We start from the raw sequence: 25,993 nt of genomic DNA, 5'->3' as shown, positions 1-25,993 counted from the left end.
AGTTTGTTACTACTCTATTGATAAGTAGGACACGTGATGGTAACTTTGAGAAAAAACACTTTATATTGGAGTTGTCTTGAGATGCCTATGCATATTCATGAAATAAAGCTAGTAGCGTAGCATCGCTCTCCATTGAGTACATGTGGTTGACGTCAACAACCCTCATCGAATATTTTTTTAAGTATTAAAATAATTAGATGTATGCACCAATCCAAAAAAAGGATAGGCGGGAGCTAGACAGCCCGATGTGCCACTGGACAAAAACTCTCATTGTTAGGGAGGAGAGACAAGTGTCTTGTCAGTATATCAATAATCTTTGCTTACTTTTTTTGTGGCTGGCAACAGAACATTCTTAGTCCGAGACCGCAGCTCAAATTGACCTTAAATATCACGGTATCCATTAGCCGGTAAGCACAAACTATTCAACAATGACAGAAACCTTTCTTGTAAAACATATTACACGATTGAATAATGCAACCAAATCATATTACAATCTTGAATAATTCAAAAATTTAATTTTTTATTTTTATTTTTATTTTCTCGTCTGTAGGCTACACTCATTACATTTTAGCTTCAAGACAAAATCACGGCGTTGCTATAATGGCATGTCTTCATCAAGTAGTGTAACGTTAGCCTATCAAAAACAAACGATTAACCTTCTCACACGAATATAAAAGTACAGAAGGACTACCTTACAGTATTACAACAAACCAGGCTTAATTTTGATAAAAAATCATGCAAATCATTACATGTCAGAAGCAAATAATTGCGACTGAAAACGTGGGTATAAGATCATTTACCGTGATGAGCTGTTTTATATGGAAGCCCATAAACGCCACCAATTGTATTTAATTGTATGAATCGTGATTTGCCAACATGCACAATTAGTCTGTGCTTTCGTCTGTTCAACTGTAGCCTACAGATAACAACGACAGCTGCAGGTAGCCTAGAGAAACAGCCTTTGTGCTCTGATCCTATCTGGGCCTGGCCAGGGAAAACTTAACATCATGATTTTATAGCCTAAGACATGTATTTATAGCCCAAAATAGGCCCATTTATTTGTCTTTTGGGAAAATGTGAATGTGATCATATTTGGTTTATATTCACACTTCGGGTGGCTAGGCTACCTACGCCTTTTTAAAAAAACAAGTATTGACTGGAATTAATGAATCAACACAATAGTGATGACATTCAGTATGAGTATCTTTTTAATTACAGATGCAAAGGCCTAAATGATGCAATCCTGCATACAGCGAGCTCAGATCTGTTAATTTTTTGTCTGTTTTTGTCCAATCGCAGTTGTTCTTTCTTTGTCTGTGTAAAGGGTTTTAATGTTTCCATCCTCCCTAGGGCCAGGAGTTTTCCAGGGGCTTTTAAAAAACACATATGACTTGATTAGAAAAATTATCTGATGCCATCATAGCCCATATAAAACCTTTTTTTTGTACAGCTGATTTATTACTATGTCAAATGCTACAACTAGGGTACAGAGTTGGTTAGGTTAGCCTACTGCCAGATTATGAAAAACGGGCCCTAGGAAAAAAAATTCTCCCACCACTCTGGGACCTGTGGAGCCACCTCTGAAATCACCACACAATGTTACAAATAAAAAAACATAGCCATCATTTGACATGTTTTTGGTGGTGAGGATGGGCTTCCATAATTTTACCTGGCTCAGTGCAGCCGACAGCTACTGCAACAATTTCAGAATGTAACTGGCTGTTACTGCAATATTCAGTCTCAAATATTAGGAAAATGTCTATACATTTCAACTGTTTGAAAAACATTGCTCTACTATTACCATTTATACTGTAGGTGTGTTGGCTCAATTAACAAGACAATTCTGTTTACACTGATTCAAGGGGGGCAGCTGTTGAGAGAGTGTTGTGCACTACCTCCAGAGGTTTACATTTGAGTAACGTGTAGCCGACATGTTTACGAAAAATGTCTAGTAAGTGTGTGAAGAGGCTCTTAGCTTTGGGTTTGAGATGTATATATTTTGTGTGAACTGTGTAACGTATTGTTCAATCAATCACTCATAGCCTTTAGCCAAACTGTTCTTCATTTATATTGGGTAACTTGCGAGAAAAGTTAGCATAGAGCAGGCACCATGTGCTAGGATTATATCACAAGTACATTTTGTTGACATAAACAACATGTGTGTCATTACTTTTTAGAATGGAGTATGAGAGGCACACTTGATAACCTTACACAGTTATCAGTGTGCTATCATAGAACCTATTATGATACTTAAATTGCATACTTTACTGTCATTTCAATCAAGCTTTTGCTAAAATAGTCCAGATCTATTCTCTCAAATCAGCAAACAGATATCCCAAAATTTAAATAATCATAATCCTTGCTTTTACAGTGGATTAAAGGGGATTTCATACAGATATTTTGGCTGGGGTCAAAAGGTCAATCTTGGGGGTCATCTTGCAGAGTTAGAGGTCACTCTCTCCGTAGAGGGCAGTGGAAAAGGCAGTGTAGTCTAGAGCCCCCACGGGTCCCCCTGGACCACTGTAGGGGGCCATCCTCAAGATGCAGTACTCTGCCTGGTCAGGGGGGAGCTCCCTCCTCAGCTCCTCAACCAGGATGTAGGGCTGTGGAGGGGGGAGGAGAAGGGGTAGGGGGGAGAGAACGGGCTCATTTAGAGAAGTCCGCTCTACCAAATTTTCCTAATCTGACAGAATAATATGCCTGTTTACTGTTATACTGAATTCACCCCTTCTGTGTGATTGACATGGTCCACTCAATTTCCACACTCCCATTCACTTTCTCTTTCTCTCGCACACACATACCTTATCGGCTGCCAGGATCCTGAAGGATGCCACGACCTGGTCGGCTGTGTCTGTGTCAGTGGTTTCTCTGGTCATAAAATCGATAAAGGATTGGAAAGACACCATGCCAGTGGCACTGGGATCTACCAGCATCATGATGCGGGCAAATTCCACTTCACCCTGACAGTCAAAGAGAGACAGAGATCAGGGAGAGAGAAATCAGAGAAAAGAACATATATCTTTATTCGTCATTGCGTCATTACACATACAGTATATTATCAATAGCTCTTGGTATTATTATGCATTGTTTGCATACTGTAATTCTGCATGAGCATATTGAGACTCCTACCAAATCATAACCCATGGAGATCAGACAGGCTCTAAAGTCATCAGTGTCCATCGCCCCGTGTTTCTTCTGTAGTCAGAGGTCAAGGGTCGTAGGGTGGAGGTTGGGAGTGGATCACCGCACAGGGAGGAGAAGGGATGGGACAGGGAGGAGAAGGGAGACCAAGAGAAGGTGGATGGCAGAGCAGTGGAGATCAGGAATGGGAGAAGGCCAAAGCTAACACAGAGAAATGGACACAGACACAACCAGACAGATGGACACAGTGACAAAGACAGTAACATTAGAAGACATGGAGAGAGAGACAATAAATACTTTAGTAGTCAATTCTAAATGAACTGTCATAATAGGCCAAAGCTGCTGCCACCAACATTGTCATGCTGTAGAGCCCAACTGTCAAAATATCGATACAACTAAAAACATATGAGAGGTAGCAGCAGGTGTGGTCTACTCTAGAAGGGAGGGAAGAAGCCCAAGTCATCAGCGAGAGGTCAGTCAGGGATCATGAAAGGTTAGAGGTCAGTAGGGTTGAGTACCTGATGGTCATTGCCCACATGACCCAGGCTGATCAGACAGGCCTTGAACTCCTCACAACGCAGTTTGCCTGTGTTCTCCTGGGGCCAGGTGTTAGAGGGGGTGTTAGTCACACTCAGAAGTGTCTCTCTCTCACACACATGCAAGTGTCTATAACATGAAGCATTACAACAATGTGGAACCAATATCAAAATACTTTTTTTATTTTTATAGACCTATACATTATGCCATTCAGGTTAAATGTTAATATATGAATCAGAGAACCGGGAGTACAGGAAGCGGAAGGAGCACTGTACCCGATCAAAGTGGTTGAAGGAAGAGCGGAACTCGTGCATCTGTTCCTGGCTGATGCCCTTGGCATCACGGGTCAGGATCTGGGTCTCGATCTCGTTGATGGTGCGGGCGATGGTGGTGAGGAGGAGCTCCCAGCCCACACGGATGTGCTGTTACCATGATGACAAGACAGATATAGACACACAGGCAGATTAACCAGCTGCCAATGAAATCTCAAAGACATCCATCATCATTATCCCCATGACCACATCTAATCTTAATAGACTGCATGCAGAGACCGTATCTCTGTGGTGCTCTGCAGTACCTCCATAGTGTAGTTGGTGTGCTTGTTGTCAAACACCAGAGACTCCTGGATGAGCTGGTGGTCTCCCTCCAGCTTGTCGATGTTGGGCTTGTAGGTGACGATGACGTGCTCAAACTGCTTCAGCTGGGTCATCTGGTCCTCCAGGGTACCACCCACCTCCAGGGAGCAGCGGCCAATCTCCTGTCAGAACCACACATATGAGCAATTCAGGTTTTTGTTCCAGTTCCAAAGATACCCCTAGACCAGGGCTCTCCAACCCTGTTCCTGAAGAGCTACCATCCTGTAGGTTACAACCAGAGAGTAGCTCTCCAGGAACAGTGTTAGAGACCCCTGCCCTGGACAATAAACAGATGGCTGACTCTCTGACCTCCATCCTTGTCTGTATCCATGGTCCGATGAGGTTAGCCTGGACAGCAAACTGCCGTCTCAGCCTCTCGCTAGCATGCTGCCGTGCTAGCTCTTCCTGGAGGGAGCCTTCTCTCTGGGGAACCAGCTTCTTCACCTGGTCAGCAACATGACGACAACACATACATCAACCTGACATAGAAAGTCACTGAGTATATGCATCCGTGTCTCAAGTGTACGTATGTGAATTTCGAGGTCCTACCCTGTCCCACTTGGCGAGGAGTTCCTCGGTGGTGATGGTGCTGTAGGGGTTGATGAGGTTGGCCTTGATGCCGTAGCTCTGGGAGATCTTCTGCACCTCCATGTGGATCCCCAGGATGGCCTGTCTCTCTCCATCTGCCTCTGGGAGGGTGGCCTTGAACTGCTCATGGGAAGAGATCAGGCTCTGCAGGGAAGGAGGAGAGGAGAAGTTGCCGTGTTGGCTTGTACTTACAAGAACATGGCAAGTAATGGGCACTGTGTCAAAATGACGTAACAGTTGTAACAACCATAGAATTATTAAAATACTTATTGCGAGCATTATGGGGTGGCAGGTAGCCTAGTGGTTAGAGCGTTGAACTAGTAACCGAAAGGTTGCAAGATCGAATCCCCGAGCTGACAAGGTCAAAATATGTTGTTCTGCCACAGAACAAGCCTGTTAACCCACTGTTCCTAGGCCGTCATTGAAAATAAGAATTTGTTCTTAACTGACTTGCCTAGTTAAATAAATAAAAATTATGTACCTGAACCTCATCGATAGTGTGTACAATAAACATGTCCTGCAGATCCTCCATGGCCCCTTCCATCCAGTTGTTGAAGGGTGCTGATCTCTTGGCAAACTCCAGGAACAACTGATCAATGGTTTCCAGCAACTTCTCTGTCCTCTGGAAAATAGGAGAGAAAAAAACACTTGTCATTAATCTCATTGACAATTCATCAACATTGCCTGTTTGGACTGCTAATCCCAGGATGCATCACATTGACATGACCCAATTGACCGCTGAATTGGCAAGGTGGTCTCCCTGCCCAAAGGAAGGGGTCTAATCCATATTAGACCCCTTCCTTTGGGCAGGGAGAGGGGGCAGACAGCAGCCCATGTCAGTCACCCTAATCCCAGGCCTGGCTGTTTTTCTTGACACATTTGTAGGTCATGAGTGCCCAGTGTGGATCAGAGGAAAAGGACTGGGCATCCTGCCAGCCAGATGCTGGACCGGTAACCATATCTACATACAGTGCCTTCAGAAATTATTCATACCCCTTGATTTATTCCACATTTTGTTGTGTTACAGCCTGAATTCACCCATCTACACACAATACCCCATAATGACAAAGTGAAAACATGTTTTATTGAAAATGTAATACAGAAATACCTAATTTACATAAGTCTCTAAGAACCATCCACACCTAGCTTTTGCAACATTTGTCCATTATTTTATAAAATTCTTCAAGCTCTGTCAAATGTGTTGTCGAGCCGCTCAGGAACATTCACTGTCTTCTTGGTAAACAACTCCAGTGTAGATTCGGCCTTGTGTTTTACGTTATTGTCCTGCTGAAAGGTGAATTCATCTCCCAGTGTCTGGTGGAAAGCAGACTGAACCAGGTTTTCCTCTAGGATTTTGCCTGTGCTCATCTCTATTCCATTTCTTTTTTATCCTGAAATACTACCCAGTCCTTAACGATTATAAGCATACCCATAACATGATGCAGCCACCACTATTCTTGAAAATATGCAGAGTGGTACTTAGTAATGTATTGTATTTGCCACAAACATATAACACTTTGTATTCAGAACAAAAAGTGAATTGCTTTGACACAATTTTTGCAGTATTACTTTAGCGCCTTGTTGTAAACAGGATGCATGTTTTGGAATGTTTTTATTCTGTACTGGTTTCCTTCTTTTCCCTCTGTCAATTAGGTTAATATTGTGTTACTACAATATTGTTGATTCATCCTCAGCCATTAAACTCTGTAACTGTTCTACAGTCACCATTGGCCTTATGGCAACTGAGTTAGGAAGGAAGGCTGTATCTTTGCAATGACTGGGAGTATTGATACACCATCCCAAGTGTAATTAATAACTTCACCATGCTCAAAGGGATATTCAATATCTGCTATTTACATTTTTAACCATCTACCAATAGGTTCCCTTCTTTGAGAGGCATTGGAAAACCGGCCTAGTCTTTGTGGTTTAATCTGTGTTTGAAATTCACTGCTCAACTGAGGGACCTTACAGATAATTGAATGTGTGGGGTACAGAGATGAGGTAGTTATTCAAAAATCCTGTTAAACACTATTATTGCACACAAACTGAGTTCATGCAACTTATTATGTGACTTGATAAGAAAATGATTTACTCCTGAACTTATTTAGGATTGCCACAACAAAGTGGTTTAATACTTATTGACTCAAGACATTACAGCTTGTCATGTTTTATTTATTTGTAAGCAGTTCTAAAAACACAATTCCACTTTGACATTATGGGTTATTGTGTGTTTAGGCCAGTGACCATAAATCTCAATATAATATCATTTAAATTCAGGCTGTAACACAACTTCATGTGGGAAAAGTCAAGGGGTGTGAATACTTTCTGAAGGCACTGTAAATGTGCCATCAGTAGACTAATTGGACACATTACCCCACCCTCCTCAATCAGCTGTGTATTCATATCTCACCCTTAGCTATCTCAATATAATATACATGAGATTTAGAATTATTATGGGTTAAGTTGTCCTGTGAACAATCCACCCCACCCCAAGGTAACGTCATTCATGGCCTTACCTCTTCAGCTCTCTTCTGGATTGATGGAACTGGTTCTTATTCCCACACTACCAAGCTGTACTGTGCTGGCTTACTTTTCACTTGGCACAGCAGTTTAGCCAGTTTACCTTAGCTGGGAATATAACATGTCATGTCCCAAACTTCAACCCCCTTCACTCACCTCCAGAGCCTCTCTCCTCTTCTGGGTCAGTGTACCAAGTTGATCCCACAGGTCACAGATTCTCTGGCACCTCTGGTTGACAGCAGCCACATCATAATAGTCCAGCTCACTGCACAACACCACAGGAAGCATACAGGTCAATGAAGAGCAACTTCAGACTGTTTGGTATTATTTAAGAAGAATTCCAGTCGTAGTCCTTGTCAAAGCCATGATTTTAGGAATAGGACTTGGTTGGGATGATGGTTAGGAGGGTTAGAGGGTCCTTTTTTCTCAATTTCCGCCTGACTGACGTGCCCAAAGTAAACTGCCTGTTGCTCAGGCCCTGAAGCCAGGATATGCATATAATTGGCACCATTGGAAAGAAGACACTTTGACGTTTGTAGAAATGTTAAAATAATGTAGGCGACTATAACACCATAGATATGGTGGGAGAAAATCCAAAGAAAAGCCAACCAGAATTCTTTTTTTTGAGAGCCCATGCTCTTACAATGGAACGTATAGGGAAATAATTAAATCTAGCTCCCAGTATGCAATTCCTATGGCTTCCACTAGGTGTCAGCACTCAATGTTCAAGGCTTCAGGCTTGTTTCTTCCAAAACGAGTAAGAATACTGAGTTTAACTACAGGGACACAGTCTTGGAATTCCGTGTGTGAGCGCGCCATGAAGAGAACACGCACCTGCTAATATTGGTTTCCTATTGAACATATTACTTTCCGTATGAAATATTATAGTTTGATTACATTTTAGGGTATCTGAGGATTAAATAGAAATGTATTTTGACTTGTTGAAACAAAGGTTAGGGGTAGATTTCCGATTCCTATCTTGGCATATTGAACGAGTGGATTACTCAAATCGATGGCGCCAACTAAACTGACTTTTTGGGATATAAAGAAGGGTTTTATCTAACAAAATGACTACATGTTATAGCTGGGACCCTTTGGATGACAAATCAGAGGATGATGTTCAAAAAGTAAGTGAATATGTAATCGCTATTTGTGAATTTATGAAACCTGTGCCGGTGGAAAAATATTTTGATGCGGGGTGCCGTCCTCAAACAATCGCATGGCATGCTTTCGCTGTAAATCCTACTGTAAATCGGACAGTGCAGTTAAACTAACAATAATTTAAGCTTTCAACCGATATAAGACACTTGTATGTACCTAAATGTTTAATATCCATCATTCTTATGATTATTTATTTGAATTGCGCGCCCTCCAGGTTCACCGGAAGTTGTCCCGCTAGCGGGACGCCTAGCCTGAAGATTAAAGGAAGGATCCATACTTGAGCTCCTGTGCGATGGCAGCGATCTGCTCCACCCTGTCCTGATGAGCAGCCAGGTCACTCTCAAACGACTCGTGTTTCCGTAGCAACGCCCGCACCTCTGTCAGGGTGGCCGTCTCGTAGTCCTTCTGAGATAGAATCAGCTCTTTACCTGGGTCATACACACAGACAGCGAGAGAAACTGAGACATTAGCCAAAACAAATGTTGAAGATTTACTGACATTTTCCCATTGACATATCTCTAAGGATTTGGAGCTAATCAATTACATTCAAACTTCAAACTCTAGAAAAACCAGAAACATAAGTGAACCCTCCACAGACAGACAGACAATCCTATCCCAGACATACCATTAGCCCAGGTCTCATGGGTGCTGGCTTTCTGGCGGAACTTTTCAGCCAGGTGGTCCAGTCTCTCGAGCTTTCGGATCTCTGTCAGAAGCCACTCCTCGTAGCCTTTCTCTGCCCCCTCCAGCCCCTGCCATGCACTGGCTATGTCCTACAGCCACATCGAGACACAAAGACACGGGTCAAAACCAGCAAAGCACCACGCTCAGTAGATATGCTATTAAAAAGGCTTTTAACTCTATCAGGGTTTTGGCAAAAGTGCCTTGGTGTTTACCTTGGTATTTTGGATGATCTATATCCATAGCTATCTACAACTACTGTGATTTGACTGATGACTGTTTCATCAGTTTGATATGATGTATCATTGAATGCTGGGTGTTTACACTTACAGACACCATCTTTCCCTCCGAGGGCATGAAAGCGGGACGGTTGCTGATGCGCAGCTTGGTCTGCAGGGTGTTGAAGCTGATCTCCAGCTGGCACTTCTCCTGCACCTTGGGGGGCTTGTGCATGCGGCGGTAGTCTCTGAAATCTTCCAGCTTTCTCTGCATCTCAACCATGGTCTTCTCTGCAGTCCTGTTCTCCAACCATGGGGTGGTCCGGCGGATCCACTCCAGTAGCTACGGAACACAGTGGGTGATGATGGGGTGGAGCTTCATTTGCGGTTCATTTGTTGTCATTCCTCTCAATTCAGTTAAGTAGGAATTCGACATTGAATTTTATTTAAATACTGGGAAATTCTATTCCTACAAGTTTGTGTAAGACAATGGACTTTTTGAGTATTCAGATTGGGGTAGAAGTAGCTCTCCTAAGAAAGTTTACCAATATGAAAGCATATGTCCAAATGTATGCTTCTGTGTTGCTTTACCTCGCTGGCCAGCCTCTCGTATTCCTCCATCAGTTTCTCATTCTCCTGGTTCACACCCAGCACTTTACAGATCCTGTTAGCCGCCGTCTCAGCCTACCAAGGGGAGGGAGGAAAGAGAGGTGAGTGGAGAGGAGAAAGAGAGGTGAGGGGATGGAAGGGGAGGGGAGAAGGAGAAGTGAGGGAAGGTGGGAAATAGATTTGAGGGGAGGGGGGAAAGAGTGGTGAGGGGAGGAGGAGGGAGAAGTAAGGGAAGGGGGGAAAGAGTTGAGGGGAGGGGGGAAAGAGAGGTTAGGGGAGGGGAGGGGGGAAAGAGAGGTGAGGTGGTTCTTGTCTCATATCTAATGCAATTCCTCATGCAATACAATTCGTCATACAGTACACCCCCCCACCCCCAACACGCACACCATTTAAGTCATACTTTTAACGCAATCTGTGTGCATCGTTCCAAAAACATTAATTTCAAAGTGAAACTCACAATTTGCCAACTTAATAGAATTATGACCTCAAACAACTCGTAGGCTAGAGAGGAGTGATTGACATATGGTAATCATCATCAATTGGTTTTGGAGGTATTGTACCCACAACACATTGCATTCACAAACGCAATTCAAACTGTTCATGGTGCAAGCTGTATACCTGCTCGGCTCCAGCAAATGCATGATAGAAGCAGGACACATAGGTCATGATAGCTCTCTCATCAGGCTTGGGGGTGTTAAAGATGTCTACAGAGGGAGGGAGGGACAGAAGAGGGTGACAGACAACAAGTACAAAAGGAGGAAGATAGGGAAGGTGGTGAACAGGAAACACAAGAACACTGACAGAGGAAAAGGACCAAAGATCGACTCCAAACCTGAACATCGTAGCGCAGGGCTATCCTGGAGGGAAGGTGGGGGGGTCTATGGCAAAGAGATCTAAACAAGGACCAGGTCACGTTGACACTAGGACTACACAGCATCAATGTCCCCTCACCTTCTGTACCACTGCAAATGTGTGATACAAACTGGACATATAGGTCATAACAGTCCTGTCGTCTGGCCTGGCTGCGCTTATAAAATCTGTGTGGGGAGACCAGGCACATAGGACTTCATCATTACAATGTGCATACAAGTACAGACAATCTTCCTGGCAATCTCTTCCAGGCAATCCTGTAACAAAACCCACAGTCTGACTCCCACCATTACAGTACCAGATAAGATGGTTTATGTTTTCATAATGAGCAGAATGACATGCCTATAGCTAATGGCGATTTTCAAAACGTTGTTTCCTTAGAAGACATTACCTTCTGCGTCCAGCATCTTGGGAATATCCAGGTGCTTCTCTGCTATGTCAAATGCCAGGTTCAGGTTCCCCATAGGATCATCCTAGAAAAGTATAAATATTATAGAAACATACTTTCCAATTAAACTAATAAACAAAGTCATCTTCTCATTTACTTTTTATATGAGAAAACATGTGCATGTGTACAGTATTTGAAACCAGTTTACAAACTGTCGTGTATCCAGTGATGGAATTAACCAAACAGGTGACAGACAGTCAGTAAGTGCCTCCTCACTAATGGGGTAGGGTGAGTCAGTGTGTTTAGTGGGAGGAGAGGGCTCATGCTGCTGCTATTGTCCTAAGTCTGTTCCACTGATGCCGGCCGAGGGGAAAAGGCCTGTTACAGGACAGTGGCAGCTGCAGAGATCCAGGGCGGGCAGATACCCATGGGCCTGTTCCCCACATGGAGCCATTTCAGCAAGCTAACACTCAGGGCTTACTGAGCCCGCTCACCTGGAGCCAGACATGACAGCTGACAGGGTCTGTCTAGGCTCAATGCACGCGTGGGAGTGTTGGGGGGGCAGAGGGGCATATAAAGGTGATTCTGATATAGGTGTGTGCGTGTGTGCGTGCGTGTGTGTGTGTGTGCATATGTACGAGAGAGGGGGGACACCTCTACTGAAACCCAAAGCCTCTGGCTTTCCAAAAGATTTGGGTTCCACAGATCTATCCATTTTCCTGTCTATTTCCAAACAACCGTGAATAGATTGATTGCCCTATAAAGAGCAGTACCAGGCACAGGTATCTGCCAGCCACAGCTGAGGTCAACCCTGGGCTCTCCTGGGATGTGACTCACATTTCTCTGTCTATTCCCAGTCAGGACTAAGTCAGTTCAGGATGGAGATGTAAATGTCAGTCACTATTAAAAAGACCACAGCTTACAAGGTGTAAGGAGAAACATGTATATTCCACACTGTGGCCTACTCTTTACACTTACACATTTTATTTGACAAAATGTGTCTATACACAACACCTGAACACCGATACACCAATATACTCTTGAACTCTAATGAACGCACTACAGTGACCCAGTCTACCAAAGGATAAGCCTAGAACAGCATACAACTACACAGTGGACACGCAATTCTACACACAACATCGTCTACTTTTTATTTACACATACGATACCTTCAGATTGTGATAGTTGATTAGATCTGGCCTGTGTTTGTGTATCAGGGCACAGAAGGCTAAACCGTCCTTCCAGCTTTATACAATGGTGGGCCAGGTGAGCATGTCATTAAGACAGTGAATGCAGACATCAGTGAGGAGAAATTGGGCGAGTTAAACATAACAAAGCACTCTAATATCTGATTCTCTAAAGTCAATAACTTTCTGTTAATCCACGCTGTGTGAAAAGACTGGAGTTATTACTCTGGACATAGGGAACCTTTCCTTCTCTGTTAGTATGTGGGAGGCACTTGACACCATCATGGTTAGTGTTTGGGGCACACAAGAGACCTTGTTGAGCTTAGCGTAGTCGATGAGGTCAGGCCTGTGTCTGTGAATCAGGGCACAGAAGGCCAGTCCGTCCTTCCAGCTTCACCAGCAGGCAGCAGAGATAACCAGGTCAGAGGTCAGAAGTCAGAGTGGTATGATAACTGAGTAAAGCAGAGTTTACCAGTGCTGGTCCTAGAGAGCTACAGTGTTTGCAAGCTTTGCCTGTCTTATCACTTAGTACTAACACATTAGTACAGAATATAATAAAATAGAAAAAATACATATTAGTCAAAGCCTAAAAAGTGTTCTCACCTAACATGGAAGTTCTGGACATTGACGTTCCTGTAGGGGGCAGTCTTTCTCTGGCACCACAAGAGAAGGCCTTCCTTTGCAGAGGTTTCTGAGAGGAGAGATAAATAGTTCTTCAACAGCGCTATTCCCCAGTGAGATCTCTATTTAATTAAACCAGGAAGTCAATACAGATCATCTCTTTTCAAGGGAGACCTGGCCAAGAAGGTAGCTACAGTATAAAAACACTGTGAATCCATATGCAGGACATAATCTATTATACAATGGTAATAAAGGCATATTTTTAAGTATCCTATTTTGTTTGAATTGTTGTATCTTACCTTCTACAGAGATGTCCTGGATGGCAAAGCGGAGGATGATGGTCCATATCATTCCAAGTGTCATCTTAATGTTACCATCCACAATTTCTGAGGGGAAAACATCCAATTACCATCAGATCCATCACATAATTAGAGTGGGAACTGCAAAAAGATAATGGGGTGGCAGGTAGGCTAGCGATTAAACGTGATGGGCTAGTGACTGAAAGGTCGCTGGTTCGAATCCATGAGCCAACTAGGTGAAAAATCTATCGTTGTCTCCTTGAGCAAGGCACTTAACCCTAATTGCTCCTGTAAATTACTCTGGATAAAAGTGTCTGCTAAATGACTAAAATATAAAATAATGAATGGATCAATCAAATAAATCAAAAGATACTGAGCTGCCTGAACATGAAGTACTGCCTGAATAAAACATCACCTTCAGCTCCAATAGAGACAAGTTTCACTCCTTTGCTGGTGATGAAATCTAAGGCTTTGTTGACGTTGGCAATCTTGTGAAAACGCATCTTCCCTCTGTCAGGCTTGGGTAACCTCTCACCTGGGAGAAACAAACAGCATTTAATCTCAGTGTAATGACTACCAATCAATGTATTCAACTATATATTCAACAAACATTACCTGAAATAACTTCCAAGAGAAGCATGAGTTTGAGGCCATTCCTAAAGTCGTCCTCAATGTTCTCAATCTGTGTTCCTGCTTTCCTCAGGTGGGAGTTACACCAAGCTGTGAAGGTCTACAAAGGAAATTTTATTTTGGTGAGTAAAATACAAATAGTACAATTTAATCTTCACATAACTTTGATGCAGTGATTTCAAATTAGGATGGGGTTGAGCATTGATGATAGAGACTTCCTGTGAGCTCATCAGTGAACCTTGAGTGAGTTTTCCATTAATGGTCTTATTCATCTAAAGTAGAATGTTCCACAACGTTTTAAAACTTGAACAGTGAATTTGACATGACCTTTTCCAATTGGAAGGATCATATACGCTTCCCATTTGAAAGTGTTTGCCAACCAACGTTATGAAAGTAGCTACCTCCCCAATTTCTTTCATCACAATATGGATTTTTGTCCATATCGCCCAGCTCTAGTATATAGCCTGGTTGTAAACATACAAGAGAACAGCTTAGCAGGACTTAGCCGGAGGTCATAAATTGTGATGACTCTGGTACCTATGGCAAGTGCCACATATTGAGATGAACCTATTTGTTGATGGTCAGCAAACCCCTTGGTTTAAAATAACACCTTCCCTCCAACCAACCTAGCGCCTATTGTAAAGGATAAAATAATTTGTGCTCCCACATACACAGGAATTTGATTTGAATTATGTGTTCATGCTTTGTACTGTATTATTATGCAAGACTTCAACATGAGCACTCTCTCCTGCTATGTTTATATTAAGTTCTCAAAACAGCAACCAGAACGCAAAGGCAATCAACACTGTACAGTTGAAAGCCCTGAGCAGACCCCAGCTCACTTTCCAGAGGATATAAGGTGTTCAATTTAGCATGCTCTCGTGGTCCTAGTGATAAGAGACAGGGAGAAAACATTTTCACTGAATATCAAGATGAGATGAAAATGCCACATGCAAACAGTGCATTCTTCTCTCACTTGTTTCTCTTTGCAAAGAAAAGAGACACACTTTTACTAAAATGTTAACTACTGTTGGGTAAATAAAAAATGCTAAGTGGAGCTATTGCCATATTGCTTTCCCAATCTATCCAGCCCTTCCAGGTATGTGAATACCGAAAGGCCAGAGGCTAAAACGGGTGGAGGGCTATGGGACTAAATTGAAACACCTAAATATGTAATTTCTTGGATGTGTCACGAACTGGGAGTGATCTAAAGTAAATTGAATTGGATACTTTGAACATCTCTTCTCAAATGGCCTCAGTGGATCAGCCTCAATTAGACTCCTTACAACAACCAGGAATGTGATTTCTAAATCTGCCTCCAGCTTCCATCTACAGTGTTGACGGTACTGTGTGTAAACACAGGGAATGTTTGTAGGCTTTATTGACATGCTGTGTTTTCAAGCCATTCCAGTTCACACAGCATGACTGGGAGAGTGATCCTCTGGCCCTTAAGTTCTTATAGCACATAGCCTGGTCCCCCAGAGGCTGTGGGTTAATGTCACCCATCTGGAGAGGCTGCCCGGGGGAATGACTGTCCTAATTAGGAATATTAGAGGCTTTGAAATAAGGGCCGCATTCCACATGACAAAAGAGACCAAAGTGTATGTGACATTGAACGGCTGCCTCCTCTTTAGAACATGGCTGGCCCTCCAGACCCGATCCCGCCAGAGTTGTCGACCCCCCACCCCTTTTCCCCCCTCCATCAGCCCTGACGATCAGAGCTAAATATATTTATGAATCATGTCCAATGAGGACCACCCGTCATTGAAGTAGCTGAGCCTTTGTGGCTTTATGGGGTGTGTTCCGGAGGTAAAGAATCTAAGTTCAATAATGTTTTGTAAGGTGTCTAAGAATCCTACATTTATTTTTATATAAAAGAAAAATAGGTGATTTTACTAGATCATTTCAAACTTGTTCAAACACCTGAGGCTGTTTCTTCATTGTTTTCAGTCTTGATTCCAAGAATGTCTTATGTGCCAAGGTTATTTTCACGACACCAGGCCAAATCAGTGGGTGGCATACCTGGTTGTGTTAGGTGGAACACCTAGCATGTGCTACAACATTGTAGCCTAATGGGCATGTTAGGATAAAGGTAAGAACAGTTCAGGGTGTCAGCAGGTCTTATTCAAGGGCAGCCCTGTCTTCCCCTGTGGCTCTTACTGGGTAATAGGATTAAAGTTAAGGGAAATTATTAGGGAAAGCTAATATAGAGTCCTACCTAAGACGCCAGAGAAGATACTGAGAACTGAAACAAATCCCACGTGTTCAAAATTGCTATCCAACTATACCAGGCAGAAGGCCCTCAGTAGGCACATACAGTTGAAGTCAGGAGTTTACATACACCTTAGCCAAATACATTTAAACTCAGTTTTTCACAATTTCTGACATTTAATCCTAGTAAAAACTCCCTGTCTTAGGTCAGTTAGGATCACCACTTTATTTTAAGAATGTGAAATGTCAGAATAATAGTAGAGAGAAGGATTTATTTCAGCTTTTATTTCTTTCATCACATTCCCAGTGGGTCAGAAGTTTACATACACTCAATTAGTATTTGGTAGCATTGCCTTTAAATTGTTTAACTTGAGTCAAATGTTTTGGGTAGCCTTCCCACAATAAGAATTTTGGCCCATTCCTCCTGACAGAGCTGGTGTAAATGAGTCAGGTTTGTACGCCTCCTTGCTCGCGCACACTTTTTCAGTTCTGCCCACAAATGTTCTATAGGTATGAGGTCAGGGCTTTGTGATGGCCACTCCAATTCCTTGACTTTGTTGTCCTTAAGCCATTTTGCCACAACTTTGGAAGTATGCTTGGGGTCATTGTCCATTTGGAAGACGCATTTGTGACCAAGCTTTAACTTCCTGACTGATGTCTTGAGATGTTGCTTCAATATATCCACATAATTTTCCTGTCTCATGATGCCATCTATTTTGTGAAGTGGACCAGTCCCTCCTGCAACAAAGCATCCCCACAACATGATGCCTCCACCCCCGTGCTTCACGGTTGGGATGGTGTTCTTCGGCTTGCAAGCCTCCCCCTTTTTCCTCCAAACATAACGCTGGTCATTATGGCTAAACAGTTCTATTTTTGATTCATCAGACTAGAGGACATTTCTCCAAAAAGTACAATCTTTGTCCCCATGTGCAGTTGCAGACCGTAGTCTTGCTTTTTTATGCCGGTTTTGGAGCAGTAAGCAGTCTTCCTTGCTGAGCGGCCTTTCAGGTTATGTCGATATAGGTCTCGTTTTACTGTGGATATACGTAGATACTTTTGTGCCTGTTTCCTCCAGCATCTTCACAAGGGCCTTTGCTGTTGTTCTGGGATTGATTTTCACTTTTCACACCAAAGTACGTTCATCTCTAGGAGAGAACGTGTCTCCTTCCTGAGCGGTATGACGGCTGCGTAGTCTCGGTGTTTATACTTGCGTACTATTGTTTGTACAGATGAACGTGGTACCTTCTGGAATTTGGAAATTGTTCCCAAGAATGAACCAGACTTGTGGAGGTCTACACATTTTTTTCTGAGGTCTTGGCTGATTTCTTTTGATTTTCCCATGATGTCAAGCAAAGAGGCACTGAGTTTCAAGGTAGGCCTTGAAATACATCCACAGGTACACCTCCAATTGACTCAAATTATGTCAATTAGCCTATCAGAAGCTTCTAAAACCATGACATCATTTTCTAGAATTTTCCAAGCAGTTTAAAGACACAGTCAACTTAGTGTATGTAAACTTCTGACCCACTGGAATTGTGATACAGTGAGTTATAAGTGAAATAATCTGTTTGTAAACAATTGTTGGAAAGATGACTTGTGTCATGCACAAAGTAGATGTCCTAAACGACTTGCCAAAACTACAGTTTGTTGACAAGAAATTTGTTGAGTGGTTGAAAAACGAGTTTTAATGACTCCGACCTAAGTGTATGTAAACTTCCGACTTCAACTGTAGGTCTTCTTTAGCATGCAGCTAAAATAAATATTTGTTTTGCCTCATTAAACCAAGATATTTGAGGAACAGTTCAACCTCTTCCATAGCAATAAAGTTTGGGGAAATGGTGAAATGCTCTGCTGACAAGTATTTTTCAACCCGCTCATACAGTAGTAATAAAGGCCTAGTGCACAAATATTATTATTTTTGTATATACATTACAAGTCAAAAGTTTGGACACACCTACTCTATCCAGGGTTTTTCATTATTTTTACTATTTTCTGCGTTGTAGAATAATAGTGACGACATCAAAACTATTAAATAACACATATGGAATCATGTAGTAACCAAAAAAGTATATTTGAGATTCTTCAAAGTAGCCAACCTTTGGCTTGATGACAACTTTGCACACTCTTGGCATTCTCTCAACCAGCTTCATGAGGTAGTCACCTGGGATCCGTCTTGTTAAAAGTTTATTTGTGGGATGTCTTTCCTTCTTAATGCGTTTGAGCCAATCAGTTGTGAGGTGACAAGGTAGGGGTGGTACACAGAAGATAGCTCTAATTGGTAAAAGACCAAATCCATATTATTGCAAGAACAGCTCAAATTTGCAAAGAAAAATGACAGTCCATCATTAATTTAAGACATGAATGTCAGTCAATACGGAAAATGTCAAGAACTTTTAAAGTTTTCAAGTACAGTCACAAAAACTAACCATCACTATGATGAAACTGGCTCTCATGAGGATCGCCACAGGAAAAGAAGACCCAGAGTTACCTCTGCTGCAGAGGATAAGTTCATTAGAGTTACCAGCCTCAGAAATTGCAGCCCAAATAAATGCTTTACAGAGGTCAAGTAAAAGACACGTCTCAACATCAACTGTTCAGAGGAGACTGCGTGAATCAGGCCTTCATGGTCGAAAATGCTGCAAAGAAACCACTACTAAAGGCCACCAATAATAAGAAGAGACTTGCCTGGGCCAAGAAACATGAGCAATGGACATTAGACCGGTGGAAATCTGTTCTTTGGTCTGATGAGTCCAAATTTGAGATTTTTGGTTCCAACCGCCCTATCTTTGTGAGACGCAGTGTAGGTGAACGGATGATCTCCGCATGTGTGGTTCCCATCGTGAAGCATGGAGGAGGAGGTGTGATGGTGTGCGGGGAGTTTGCTGGTGACACTGTCGGTCATTTATTTAGAATTCAAGGCACACTTAACCATTATGGCTACCACAGCATTCTGCAGCGATACGCCATCACATCTGGTGTCCGCTTAGTGGACTATCATTTGTTTTTCAACAGGATAATGACCCAACACACCTCCAGGCTGTGTAAGGGCTGTTTGAGCAAGAAGGAGAGTGATGGAGTGCTGCATTAGATGACCTGGCATCCACAGTCACCCGACCTCAACCCAATTGAGATGTTTTGGGATGAGTTGGACCGCAGAGTGAAGGAAAAGCAGCCAACAAGTGCTCAGTATATGTGGGAACGCCTTCAACTTTTGGAAAAGCATTCCAGGTGAAGATGGTTGAGAGAATGCCAAGAGTGTGCAAAGCTGTCATCAAGGCAAAGGGTGGCTACTTTGAAGAATCTCAAATCTAAAATATATTTTGATTTGTTTAACACTTTTTTGGTTACTACGTGTTATTTCATAGTTTTGATGCCTCACTATTATTCTACAATGTAGAAAATAGTCAAAATAAAGAAAAACCCTTGAATGAGCAGGTGTGTATATATATATCACATATATGACGCCTCTTGCACTGATATGCAGTGCCTTAGAGCACTGCACCACTCGTGATTGGGAGTCCCACAGGGCGGCACATAATTGGCCCAGCATCGTCTGGGTTTGGCCGGTGTAGGCCGTCATTTTAAATACGAATTTGTTCTTAACTGACTTGCCTAGTTAAATAAAGGTTACAAATTGTGATTTGTCAGGGGTGCTGCAGCACCCTCAGCACCCCTTCTTCCCGCTGCGATGAGCATTTCGAAGGAAGACATAATAACCTTTTGTTTGAGACCAGTTGACGGATACTGAGTTGGGGGCCTAATATTCAGATGCTTGGAACAGTATTTTGTGGTTTCTATAAACAAAATAGTTCCACACTAAGGACACTGGATTAACCTACTATAATGCCTTTTGGTCTCGAAGTTAAAATTAGATATAGCATTCATTCTAATCCCAAGGACGTCATCATGTGTTAGAAGCATCTGTTGACAGTTCTCATTCCTCGCGTATCAGTGGAATGGCAACAGTCTTAAGAGCCGCTCATTGAGCTATTGTTAGCTGGTACCCACCGCATCCGTCCGTCAATATTCCCGTCAACTGGAGCCAAGACAGACCCCCGGCTCCGGCTGAACCAAATACCAGGAACAAGAGACAGAGTTTTGAGCCTGCGCTCAACGTGAATAACTCAATATTAAATTAATAAAACAATGGAAATGCAAACAAATGTTAATTTGCTCTCATATGAACTCCCAATCCCGTGCGTAAAGTAGTCCTACTGTACTGCGTAACGTTAATTTGTTAAATTGGTTATCTGCAGGTCATCTTCTCTTGACTTACCTTTCTTTGCTGTTTTTCCCAGGCAGGGTCCAGCAACATGTCCCTGTCCCACTCATCCTCCTGTATCATGTAGTCCTCCTCATCCCCGAATCCGTTATTATAATGCACTGTCGTCTCTATTTGGGTCATCATTGCGTCTTAAGTCTTTGTATTCCCCCAAATTCAAATCGTTTTTGTCCTCCAATATTCTTATCTATTTAGACTCTGATAATTTAATATTTTTTTCTGGGCTGGGTAACTTCCTCTGTCTCCCTATCTTTCTATTTGACTCCCTCTCTCACACGCTTGCCGGTGTTCGGTCTGGCCGCAGTTGCCACAGTGGAACAAATGCTGATAGCAATTAGTACTGACAGGTCACATGGCAGGCGCGCAGGGCGCTATACACTCAGAGGAAACACTCTTATCACGCCACTTCGATGTAGCAGGTTAGGGAAACGTATGCAGCAGGTTAGGAGACTGAGGTTAAAGTTAGGGAAAGGGTTACTGAAAATGCTTCCCTAACCTGCTAGGAATATCACTTTGTATCGAAGTGGCGTGAAAAGAGTGTGCCCCATCATGATTGTGGGGGATCGGTAGGCGGATCGGCTAATAAGCCAGGGGAGACGTCACTCTACGAATCTTAATTGGACAAAGCCTATAATTTGTCAAGGAATCCTATTTGTAGATCAGTGATTCTACACCTCACTTTGCTCAAGCTGACCCTCTCCTAAGCACTCGGAAGTTGTAGTAAATTAGGGGCAGTTGAGACAATGAAACCATGTTGTGGCGAACTCGGGGAGTAGGCAGGACCTGGACTCGAACCCAGTGACTGTCCAGCCAACACCTTAACCGTTAAGCCAAAATGTCCGACCTATTGGCGTAATGGTTCATGTGTTGGCTTGACTGTCTTGTCATCGGAGAGGTCATCGGAGAGCTGTGTACAAGTGAGAGGCTTGGTATAGAGAAAAATGAAGAAACGCTATCCCCTTATACTATATTATATTATTATATTATATATTATATATATATTATAGTGTGCGCATAGATAGGTTCGGTTTGCTCCTGCAGAACTCGGCTAGGCAATGCATACTCCCGAAAGACCTTCGCTTGAAAAACAAGAAAAAAGCTGCAATATTACTGTTGTTTGTCCCTCTTGAGCCACCGTAGCAACAACATATTCAAAAACACTATCTCAATAGTGTCTGATTTAATTTCAGATAAATAAAGAGGTCTGTCATTAATGTTGAGGTTTATGCAGAGGTTAGTCTTGCAATTTTACATCTAGCTAAGATGTTTGGTGCAGTATTTCGGAGAGTGACATTTTTTTCATGAAAATTAGTCATCTATTGTTGGATGACAACAAACACTTAATGACTTAATGTTTCCACTTTAACTAGGAGTATTACTGTTGATCAATCACCAACGAAGGGGCCTAGACCTTGACTACTGGACTTCGACTTGTGCACAAACAGCCACATTTTTTGGGGGACTAAGACCAAAAACAAAAACGTCACGAAATGTTGTCAAAATATATGCGTGAAATGTTTCAGCTGGGAAGCATAAGATATGCTTTAGGAAAGGGTTATGTAATGACCTCAGGCTCCTCAAGAGGTTCAGAGCTCTTGGCATAGAGTCACATAGTGGAGGTGTCATAATACCCATAAAACCTAGTGGCCAAACAGGGAAATGGTTCCAATCGTTTTTCCACCGTATATTTTTCCCAGGGGGGATTTTAGAAACATTAAAATAAGGGCTGTGCATCATGTAGGCTTACCCTGGCATGACGTTTTGATAACCATGTAAATCTCTCTCAGACAAGGTGACTTTTATCAATATATTCAGATCTATTTACTCTCAGATTTGAGAATGCTAATCAGCATCAAAGTAGACATCAAGCAAAACTACAAATCCCTGCAAGCTCCTGCGTGTCATCTCTAGCTGAGACCTTTGCTAAAAGGTGTTGTGTTAATTTAAAACTTGCACAAGACAGTTCACAAAATTGTCCATTTAAAGACATTTTTCCCATTTATTCATTACTACATTTATCTAACATTAGATAGTTAATCCAGAGATTCTTACCTTTGCCACGATTTGGCAGCTTCGTCCATACCATCATGGCATTTGTAGTTCTTTATGATAGGCACAATAGCAGCTAATTAGCATTTCATTTTTGGGTCACCTTGTCCTAGAGAGATTTACATGGTTACCAAAACATCACGCCTGGATAAACTTACACAAAACACAGCCCTTATTTTAAGCGATTCTAAAATCCCCTACCGGAAAAATTAATCGTGGAAAAACGATTGGAACCATTTCCCTGTTTGACCGCTAGGTTTAATGGGTATTATTTATTTTGTATAAACCTTTATTTAAACGGATTCACATTGAGATAAAAAATATTTTACAAGAGAGCCCTGTATATGTTTACAAATAAAACACAATACATAAATAAAACACAATAGTGCATTCAGAAAGTATTCAGACCCCTTCCCTTTTTCCACATTTTCTTACATTACAGCCTTATTCTAAAATGGATTAAATAAAAAAATGTCCTCATCAATCTACACACAATACCCCATAATGACAAGGCAAAAACTGGTTTTTAGAAATGTATAAAAATGCAAATGTATAAAAAAAACTAAAACAGAAATACCTTATTTACATAGGTATTCAGACCCTTTGCTATGAGACCCGAAATTGAGGTCAGGTGCATCATGTTTTCATTGATCCTCCTTGAGATGTTTCTAGAACTTGATTGGAGTCTAGCTGTGGTAAATTCAAATGATTGGACATGATTTGAAAAGGCACACACCTGTCAGCTGGCCGCACAGCCAAACTGAGCAATCGGGGGAGAAGGGCCATGGTCAGGGAGGTGACCAAGAACCCAATGGTCACTCTGACAGAGCTCCAGAGTTCCTCTGTGGAGATGGGAGAACCTTCCAGAAGGACAACCATCTCTGCAACACTCCACCAATCAGGCTTTTATAGTAAAGTGTCCAGACGGAAGCCACTCCTCAGTAAAAGGTACATAACAGCCCAGTTGGAATTTGCCAAATGGCACCTAAAGGACTCTCAGACCATGAGAACCAAGACTCTCTGTTCTGATGAAACCAAGATTGAACTCTTTGGCCTAAATGCCAAGTGTTACATCTGGAGGAAATATAGCACCATCCCTACGGTGAAGCATGGTGGTGGCAGCGTCATGCTAATAAGATGCTTTTCAATGACAAGGACTGGGAGATAAGTCGGGATTGAGGGAAAGATGAACAGAGAGATCCTTGATGAAAACCTGCTCTAGAGCGCTCAGGACCAGTGGTGTAAAGTAATTAAGTAAAAATACTTTAAAGTATTACTTAAGTAGTTTTTTGGGGTGTCTGTATTCTACTTTACAATTTATATTTTTTACTACTTTTACTTTTACTCCCCCACTTTTCTAAAGAAAATAATTTACTTTTAACTACATACATTTCCCTTGACATCCAAAAGTACTTCTTACATTTCAAAAGCTTAGCAGGACAGGAAAATGGTCAAATTCACACACTTATCAAGAGAACATCCCTGGTCATCCCTACTGACTCTGATCTGGTGGACTCACTAAACACAAATGCTTTGTTTGTAAATGATGTTTAAGTGTTGGATTGTGCCCCTGGATATCCATAAATAAAAAATGTAATTGTGTCGTCTGATTTGCTTAAAGCGGTGGTTACCAAACCTTTTATAGTTCCGTACCCCTTCAAACATTCAACCTCCAGCTGTGTACCCCCTCTAGCACCAGGGTCAGCGCACTCTCAAATGTTGTTTTTTGCCATCATTGTAAGCCTGCCACACACTATACGATGCATTTATTAAACATAAGAATGAGTGTGAGTTTTTGTCACAACCCGGCTCGTGGGAAGTGACATAGAGCTCTTATAGGAACAGGGCACAAATAATAATCTAATAATAATCAATAATTTTGCTCTTTATTTAGCCATCTTACATATAAAACCTTATTTGTTCATCGAAAATTGTGAATAACTCACCACAGGTTAATGAGAAGGGTGTGCTTGAAAGGATGCACGTAACTCTGCAATGTTGGGTTGTATTGGAGAGAGTCCCAGTCTTAAATCATTTTCCACACACAGTCTGTGCCTGTATTTAGTCTTCATGCTAGTGAGGGCCAAGAATCCACTCTCACATAGGTACGTGGTTGCAAAGGGCATCAGTGTCTTAACCATGCGATTTGCCAAGGCAGGATACTCTGAGCGCAGCCCAATCCAGAAATCTGGCAGTGGCTTCTGATTAAATTCAATTTTCACAGAACCGCTTGTTGCAATTTCGATGAGGCTCTCTTGTTCAGATATTGGTAAGTGGACTGGAGGCAGGGCATGAAAGGGATAACGAATCCAGTTGTTTGTGTCTGTCACGCCCTGACCTTAGTTCCTTTTTTATGTCTCTATTTTGGTTTGGTCAGGGCGTCAGTTGGGGTGGGCATTCTATGTTTTTTTCCCTATGTTTTCATTTCTATTTATTTGGCCTGGTATGGTTCCCAATCAGAGGGAGCTGTCTATCGTTGTATCTGATTGAGAACCATACTTAGGTAGCCTTTTCCCACCTGGTGTTTGTGGGTAGTTGTTTTCTGTTTTGTGTTGTTGCACCTTTCAGGACTGTTTCGATTTTCGTTTCTAACATTCACTTTGTTATTTTGTATTTTCGTGTTCAATTATAATAAATTAACATGGACACTTACCACGCTGCGTTTTGGTCCGATCTTTCCTGTTCCTCAGATGAAGAAGACCGTTACAGAACTACCCACCACCAACGGACCAAGCAGCGTGGTAAGGAGGAGCAGAGGGTTCAGGACTCCTGGACTTGGGAGGAGATATTGGACGGTAAGGGACCCTGGAGACAGGCTGGGGAATATCGCCACCCGAAAGCAGAACTGGAGTCAGGCGATAGACCTGAGCCAACTCCCCGTGCTTACCGGAAGCAGCGTAGTACTGGTCAGGCACCGTGTTATGCGGTGAAGCGCACAGTGTCACCAGTGCGCGCTCATAGCCCGGAGCGCTATAGGCCAGCCCCCCGCAAGTGCCATGCGAGAGTAGGCATCCAGCCAGGGCGGATTGTGCCAGCCCAGCGTGTTTGGTCTCCGGTGCGCCGTTTCGGCCCAGGGTATCCTGCACCGGCTCTGCGTACTGTGTCTCCGGGGCGCTGGGAGGGTGTTTTTGTCCTTTCCCCCCAGCATTGCCACAGCCATATCCGCGGCAGCAGGAAGAGTTAAGTCCTCCGCAATAGTATGGGGCTTGCCTGTCCTAGCCACTCGGTAGCTCACCATATAAGACGCTTCTAGCCCCTTCTTATTAATGGTATCTGTTGCTTTTACATGTCTTACTACTTGAAAGTCGTCTTAATTCTCGCAATAAAACCTCCCGTGGCTTATTTTTCAAATTGGCATGTTTTGTT

The 25,993-nt window shown here is 42.5% G+C and overlaps 1 protein-coding gene across 3 annotated transcripts; it reads right to left on the bottom strand.

Moving 5' to 3' along the window:
- Positions 1 to 1,185: 1,185 nt before the first annotated feature.
- LOC111952021 (alpha-actinin-2) lies at positions 1,186 to 20,910 on the bottom strand. Of its 3 annotated transcripts, XM_023970433.3 has the most exons (22): positions 20,573 to 20,908; positions 14,071 to 14,185; positions 13,871 to 13,990; positions 13,456 to 13,542; positions 13,139 to 13,226; positions 12,848 to 12,926; positions 11,352 to 11,433; positions 10,709 to 10,794; positions 10,073 to 10,165; positions 9,594 to 9,824; positions 9,208 to 9,355; positions 8,860 to 9,010; positions 7,578 to 7,686; positions 5,383 to 5,523; positions 4,863 to 5,045; positions 4,623 to 4,757; positions 4,256 to 4,435; positions 3,954 to 4,100; positions 3,660 to 3,737; positions 3,130 to 3,195; positions 2,802 to 2,960; positions 1,186 to 2,603 (listed from the first exon to the last, which is right to left on the bottom strand). In XM_023970433.3, exons 1-22 carry the CDS (start codon positions 20,702 to 20,704, stop codon positions 2,445 to 2,447), a joined length of 2,769 nt encoding a protein of 922 aa, XP_023826201.1. In that variant the 5' UTR covers positions 20,705 to 20,908; the 3' UTR covers positions 1,186 to 2,444. The 3 variants fall into 3 exon arrangements, with proteins under 3 accessions (XP_023826201.1, XP_023826199.1, XP_023826200.1); XM_023970431.3 differs by lacking the exon at positions 3,660 to 3,737 and having other exon boundaries at positions 20,573 to 20,907; XM_023970432.1 differs by lacking the exons at positions 1,186 to 2,603; positions 2,802 to 2,960; positions 3,130 to 3,195 and adding an exon at positions 3,202 to 3,342 and having other exon boundaries at positions 20,573 to 20,910.
- Between the last annotated feature and the right edge of the window lie 5,083 nt (positions 20,911 to 25,993).

This window comes from Salvelinus sp. IW2-2015, linkage group LG25 (assembly GCF_002910315.2).
Source record: "Salvelinus sp. IW2-2015 linkage group LG25, ASM291031v2, whole genome shotgun sequence".
NCBI lineage: Eukaryota > Metazoa > Chordata > Actinopteri > Salmoniformes > Salmonidae > Salvelinus > Salvelinus sp. IW2-2015.
This window is presented reverse-complemented; position numbering and strand designations above follow the sequence as displayed.